The 7,500-nt window shown below is 45.5% G+C and overlaps 1 protein-coding gene across 2 annotated transcripts in view; it reads right to left on the reverse strand.

Annotated features, from left to right (window-relative positions):
- dhrs12 (dehydrogenase/reductase (SDR family) member 12) overlaps nt 1–7,500 on the reverse strand; it is a 17,395-nt gene that overhangs the window by 7,725 nt on the left and 2,170 nt on the right. For both annotated transcript variants that reach the window (XM_063193149.1, XM_063193150.1), the window contains exons 2-3: nt 1,969–2,102; nt 1,296–1,378 (exon numbers count right to left, since the gene is read on the reverse strand). In XM_063193149.1, coding sequence (XP_063049219.1) covers nt 1,296–1,378; nt 1,969–2,102 — 217 coding nt within the window. The remainder of the gene's footprint in view (nt 1–1,295; nt 1,379–1,968; nt 2,103–7,500) is intronic.

The following is a 7,500-nucleotide window of genomic DNA, read 5'->3' on the forward strand; positions in this document are numbered from 1 at the left end:
CAAGCAGCAGGGAAGAGAGCCAGGGCCGGAGTAAGATGGCCTGGGGCCCCTAGGCTACAGGTAGCTGTGAGGCCCCCACAGGGCCTGATTAAGATGGCCTGGGGCCCCTAGGCTACAGGTAGCTGTGAGGCCCCCACAGGGCCTGATTAAGATGGCCTGGGGCCCCTAGGCTACAGGTAGCTGTGGGGCCCCCAGATTAAGATGCCCTGGGGCCCCTAGGCTACAGGTAGCTGTGAGGCCCCCTGATTAAGATGGCCTGGGGCCCCTAGGCTACAGGGCCGGAGTAAGATGGCCTGGGGCCCCTAGGCTACAGGTAGCTGTGGGCCCCCTGATTAAGATGGCCTGGGGCCCCTAGGCTACAGGTAGCTGTGGGGCCCCCCTGATTAAGATGGCCTGGGGCCCCTAGGCTACAGGTTGCTGTGGCCCCCCTGATTAAGATGGCCTGGGGCCCCTAGGCTACAGGTTGCTGTGGCCCCCCTGATTAAGATGGCCTGGGGTCCCTAGACAACAGGTAGCTGTGTGGCCCCCACAGGGCCGGAGTAAGATGGCCTGGGCCCCCTAGGCTACAGGTTGCTGTGGGGCCCCCTGAGTAAGATGGCCTGGGCCCCCTAGGCTACAGGTTGCTGTGGGGCCCCCTGATTAAGATGGCCTGGGCCCCCTAGGCTACAGGTTGCTGTGTGCCCCCGGAGTAAGATGGCCTGGGGCCCCTAGGCTACAGGTTGCTGTGGGCCCCCTGANTAAGATGGCCTGGGCCCCCTAGGCTACAGGTTGCTGTGTGCCCCCGGAGTAAGATGGCCTGGGGCCCCTAGGCTACAGGTTGCTGTGGGCCCCCTGATTAAGATGGCCTGGGCCCCCTAGGCTACAGGTTGCTGTGTGCCCCCGGAGTAAGATGGCCTGGGGCCCCTAGGCTACAGGTTGCTGTGGGGCCCCCTGATTAAGATGGGCTTGGGCCCCTAGGCTACAGGTAGCTGTGAGGCCCCCTAGACAGCAAGTTTAGCGACAAATTCCCATAGACAGTGTCATAATTACGAGCTAGGATTTGTACTGAACACAATAGTTACATTACTAGGATTTAGGAATAACTTATTTACCAATTGTACTGAACTCAATAGTTACAGTTTTCAATGTTGACTCTTGAATCTTCAATATTGAATTTTGCAATTTTTCACATTTGGCCAATCAGGGCCAGCAATATCGAGCCTGTGCGTTAATCCGACCTTGAGTGTATGTGCTATTGGTGCACACAATGTGCAGGTGTGTGTGTGTGTGTGTGTGTGTGTGTGTGTGTGTGTTACCTGGTTGTTACTGTGTTGTATGATGTCATCTCGAGCCGCCTCTGCTCTCTCCCTGTTTCTACACACCAGGTGAACACTCCCACCTGAAAACATACACACACACACACACACACACACACACACACACACACACACACATTACACATTTTACACACATACACACACACACTACATTAAGTATACATACATACAGCCATGGAAAAAAATCACAGCACATTTTTTTTTGACTATGGATAGGTATGTGTTTGAGTGAAACAAACATTGTTATTCCTTAAACTGCCAATAATATTTCCTCCGAATTTTGAAAGGAAATATTGTCATTTAGAGCATTTATTTGCAGAAAATTACAAATGGCCAAAATCACCTTTTCATAATGTTTCATAATGTTTCCAAACCTCAAAAAAGGCAAAAAAAAGATGTTATTAACCTAAAAACAACATTTTATTAACATTCATATGCCATTTTTGTCTGTGTTTATTGTGTGTGTGTGTGTGTGTGTGTGTGTGTGTGTGTGTGTGTGTGTGTGTGTGTGTGTGTGTGTGTGTGTGTGTGTGTTTATAGTGTGTGTGTGTGTGTTTATAGTGTGTGTGTGTGTGTGTATAATGTGTGTGTGTTGTGTGTGTGTGTGTGTGTGTGTGTGTGTGTGTTTATAGTGTGTGTGTGTGTTTTCTACCTCTGTTGGCGACCTCCTGTGCCGCAGCTTTTCCGATGCCGCTATTGGCCCCTGTGATGACGAAACTCCGCCCCTTTAGATTCACCTCAAGATCAGACGCAGCGAAGGCCTTCGAGGCGGCCTCATAACCAGACCTGCACACACACACACACACACACACACACACACACACACACACACACACACACACACACACACACACACACACACACACACACACACACACACATTTTATATACACACACACACATTATACACACACACACACACACATTATACACACACACATTATACACACACACACACACACACACACACACACATTATATACACACACACACACACACACACACACACACACACACACACACACACACACACATTATACACACACACACATTATACACACACACACACACACACACACACACACACACACACACACACACACACATTTTATATATATACACACACACATTATACTCACACACATACACACACACACATATTACACACACACACACACATTATACACACAAACATATTACACACACACATATTACACACACACATTATACTCACACACATACACACACACACACACACACACCACACTAGACACCACACACACACACACACACACACACACACACACACACATTTTATACAAACACACACACACACACACACACACACACACACACACACACACACACACACACACACACACACACACACACACACACAGCCCAACCTTTATATACAGTGGTGCTCATATGTTTACATACCCCAGCAGAATATACGCTTTCTCTGCGATTTCTCACAAAATATGAAGGATTACACAAAACCTTTTTTTTCACTCATTGCTAGTGACTGGCTTAAGACATTTATTAGCAACCTTCTGTGTTTACTCTTTCAAAAGCATGATCACAACCCAAACTACCCAAATGACCCTGTTCAAAAGTTTGCATACCCTAGTTTCTGATGCTGAATATGGCCCGGTTTAACATCAAGGACCGCTCTAAATTGTTTGTGGTAGTTGTAGATAAGGCTTTTAATGTTAATTCTTCCCGGCAGAATGGTCGTTTCCTATAATATTTTTGGGTGTCTTGCTGGAACCTCACATTTGAGGTTTCCCCTGAATGGCTCAATGATGTTGAGATCAGGAGAGTGAGACGGTCGCTCAAAAAGTCATTTTATTCATTCTGAAGCTAATGATGTGTTGATTTGGCTTTCTGTGTTGAAATATTGTCATGTTGGCATGTCCAAACAATGGACCATGTGCAGTTTCAGGCTGATGTGTGTCAAGTTTCCTCCAGTATTTTTCACAGGGCAATGTATTCATCATTCTGAGAGTGTGGACCAAAAGTATAGTGCATTTGTAACTCAAATGTCCCCATGACATCAGTGGTCCATGACCATGTTTCACAGAAGGGATGGTGTAACTTTCATCATAGGCTCCGTTGACAGTTCTCCAAATGGTACTGTTAATAGTGGCTGAAAAAAGTTCCATATTGATCTCATTTTTCCAAATGACTGTCACAGGCATTCTGATGCTTCTCACTATGCTATTTAATTTATCATATGCAAAATAACATGTTTGCATTTTTGTAGTAATGGGTTTCTCCTGGCAACCCCCAACAGCCCATCTTTCCTCAAGTGCCTCTTTGCTGTACAGTTTAAAACATTTTTCCATGTTGTCCTATATTTCACCTGAAGTTATTTTTTGGTTGTCCTTTGCCTCCTGAACAATTTCCCTTGCAATGATCATTGCAATGCTATGATTCCCTTGCCCAATGGCTTGATTTCAACCAAACCCCCTCATATTGCATTTCTGAATTGAAATTCCAACAGTGCCAACATGACAATATTTCGACACAGAAAGCCAAATCAACCCGTCATCAGCTTCAGAAAGAATAAAATGAAGGTTTTTGAGCAACCGTCTCACTCTCCTGATCTCAACATCATTGAGCCACTCAGGGGAAACCTCAAATGTGAGGTTCCAGCAAGACACCCAAAGATATTATAGGAAACAACCATTCTGCCAGGAAGAATGTGCTGTTTTGTCATCTGAGAACATTAAGAGCCTCATCCACAACTACCACAAACAATTTAGAGCGGTCCTTGATGTTAAACAGGGCCATATTCAGCATCAGAAACTAGGGTATGTAAACTTTTGAACAGGGTCATTTGGGTAGTTTGGCTTGTGATCATGCTTTTGAAAGAGTAAACACAGAAGATTGCTAATAAATGTCTTAAGCCAGTCACTAGCAATGAGTGAAAAAAAAGGTTTTGTGTAATCCTTCATATTTTGTGAGAAATCGCAGAGAAAGCGTATATTCTGCTGGGGTATGTAAACATATGAGCACCACTGTATATACACACACACACACATACACACACACACACACACACACACACACACACACACACACACACACACACACACACACACACACACACACACACACACACACACACACACACATTTTATATATATACACACACACCCACATATTATACACACACAGCAATAGACAGCAATAGAAGTGGCCACAGTGGGGTTGTTTAAGGACAACAGAGGTATGGCTCAATGAGAGTCTCTCTCTCTCACACACACACACACACACACACACACACACACACACACACACACCGCTGCAGGTGTGGAGGTGCCGCGGAGCATCAAGGTGTGTCTGTGGGAGACTTTGAACCCTGAGCCCTCTTTCTGAGAGAGCGAGAGTGTACTACATATAGATAAGCACCTGCTTACGTTCGTGTCTTTGTGTGTGTGTGTGTGTGTGTGTGTGTGTGTGTGTGTGTGTGTGTGTGTGTGTGTGTGTGTGTGTGTGTGTGTGTGTGTGTGTGTGTGTGTTTGAGTGTCTGTATAGTGTTTTTATATCTTCTTCCCACTGAGACTGTTGGAGCACCAGTGTTAAAGTGCATCCTGGTAGATCAGAGGTCAAAAATGTCTTGAGGGCCGTTTTACGACCCTTGAGGCTGTGTTATCCGGCCCTCGATATAACTCCAATGTTATGCAGCTTCACATGAAATATGACATATGTTGTAAAGGAATCTTAAAAACACATTTGCAATGCAATTAAGTTATATCCAGGGGACCTAGTGAAGGTGGGGTCTGTTGTAAAGGTAACCATCTTCAATATAGGCCTAAAGTGCAGGGGGAAATCCTGGAGGTATAGCTTCCTTCAATACAGGCCTAAAGTGCAGGGGAAATCCTGGTTTGTGTTCATAGTACGGCCCTTGGAGGACTTTTACGGCCCTTGGAGGAATTTGAAGTGGCCCCACGAATGAAAAAGGTTCCCCACACCTGACGTAGTGCTTCCATTTTCCCTTTTTTCACCAGTGTACCAGAATATCTGCCTACACCAGTGTGTGTGTGTGTGTGTGTGTGTATGTGCGTGTGTGTGTGTGTGTGTGTGTGTATTTGACTGCAGAGGAGTATCTGACTACGTCGGAGGTGGGCCGACTCAGGCCCGGGTGGGAGCCCCAGGTGGCCCGCTGAGCCATTTCATCTTAGCCTGATTATCATCGACTTTCAAATCTCTACGAGAGTTGGTCTGATCAAGAGCATAACAATTAACATTTCCCAAACGGTATGGTTGACCCACCTCCCTTAGTTAGCTAGGTTGTTTGCTCTCTGACAAAGTGGGCGGAGTTCCCATTTTTTCGGGAAATTAGTATGTATTAGGGGTGGGCGATATGACGATATTAAATCGTGAATCGTGATATTGAGTAAAAGATCGTCTCGAATCTGCCAAAGTGGAGAAATCGTATAGATCGTCTTGCAGTGAGGATGTTTATTATCAGCATCAGAGTGACGTTTTCTCACTTGTGTTGTTGTCTTCACTTTATTCTTTACATTATTGTATTCCAATTGTACACTTTATGAGAGTATCATCAGTGTGTTAACATTTTATTGACTGCAAATTACAAATTGCAAGTATCTGAAAGTTGATTTTTGTTTTTTTTTATTTTTTGGATGGAAGATCGTGATAAAAAAATCGAAATCGACATATCATGTTAAAAAATCATGATATGACATGTTTGCCATATCGCCTACCCCTAGTTTGTATTGTTCTTGGCCTGACTAGAGGCAACGCTGAAGTGTGGCGTCACTAGGAGGGTACAGCCTGGCTAATTTCATCTGGCCCCCAGAACTAACTCAGTTCAATTAGAGTTTGCTTTGTTGGCCTGTCCTGTTTGTACGTACAGTGTCAGTATTGCCAACTTAGCTGAAAGAGAACATTAATGTAACAATATTGAAGCCATTTAAGAGCTTTTCTGTGCTGGTAAACCTCGGCTTCAATACACTTTTTCACACAAGCCTTGTGTGCGCCTCCTTTTTTCCATTATCTTGAGTGTGCCGGTAAACCCCCATGGCGTAGGCCTAACCTACCCCAGTAGAGTGGGGGGTAAACTGTGTATACATAGGGCTGCACGATATATCGAAAATGTATCGTTATCGCGATATCACGGCTTGCGATACACGTATCATGACATTGTATGCATTGGATGGGGGGAGGCTTTGCCCTTTGCCTTTACAATGCCACAGAGATTCTGATTCGATTCTCACAACACTTCAGCCTATTACCAAACTTCTTCCTACATAAACGGTCTCTGCTGCTACTCTAGTCACATGTTGGATAGCTACTCTAACTCTAGGTGCGATACACGTATCATGACATTGTATGCATTGGATGGGGGGTAGGCTTTCAGATGACTTTGTCCTCCTGGGCCCGGCAAAAGTTGTCAAACACTTAAGTGTTTTCAGCAAATGCACACACCCTACCAACCTTGTGTGACGTAGGTCATCTTGCACCTGTTCACCCCCCTCGGGGATCGAACGTGCGACCTCTTCAACTACAACGGTTCGGCAATGGGAGACACAGTACGATACCGCTGGGCCAAGAGACTAGTCTCTCGGCCCAACGGCACGAGACTGTATGAGGCTATCGGAGGGAGGTTTACCAACGTTCCACGCCAACTCTGTGCTAGTTAGCCTCCGTTACACTGCCCAGCATTTGTTATTATTGGCACAGGCACGTTGCTTAGGACAGTCTTTCCCAACCTGTTTTGTCCTGTGTACCCCCTTAGCAATTTTTTCATATGATGAGTACCCCCTCGCCCCCATTCATGCTCTGTTCCTCTATCCCAATGTGACTACACTCAATATATTTGTTATTATTACATTTTCCCGCGTACCCCCTGAGGGGTGCTCGCGTACCCCTAGTGGTACACGTACCCCTGGTTGGGAAACACTGGCTTAGGACATCTGGCCCTACTGTCAATATTCGAAGAAACCCCCGAAAATAATTTCCTGCCCCCTGGCCTACAGGATTAACACACACACACACACACACACACACACACACACACACACACACACACACACACACACACACACACACACTGCCCATTATTCAAGAAGGCGTGGTCATGTGACACATGTTGATTCTTGAAAACCAAACAGCACTCTTGGATAAAATCAATCACAACCATTGACATCCAACC

The sequence above is a fragment of the Engraulis encrasicolus genome, unplaced genomic scaffold, assembly GCF_034702125.1.
Source record: "Engraulis encrasicolus isolate BLACKSEA-1 unplaced genomic scaffold, IST_EnEncr_1.0 scaffold_29_np1212, whole genome shotgun sequence".
Classification (NCBI taxonomy): domain Eukaryota; kingdom Metazoa; phylum Chordata; class Actinopteri; order Clupeiformes; family Engraulidae; genus Engraulis; species Engraulis encrasicolus.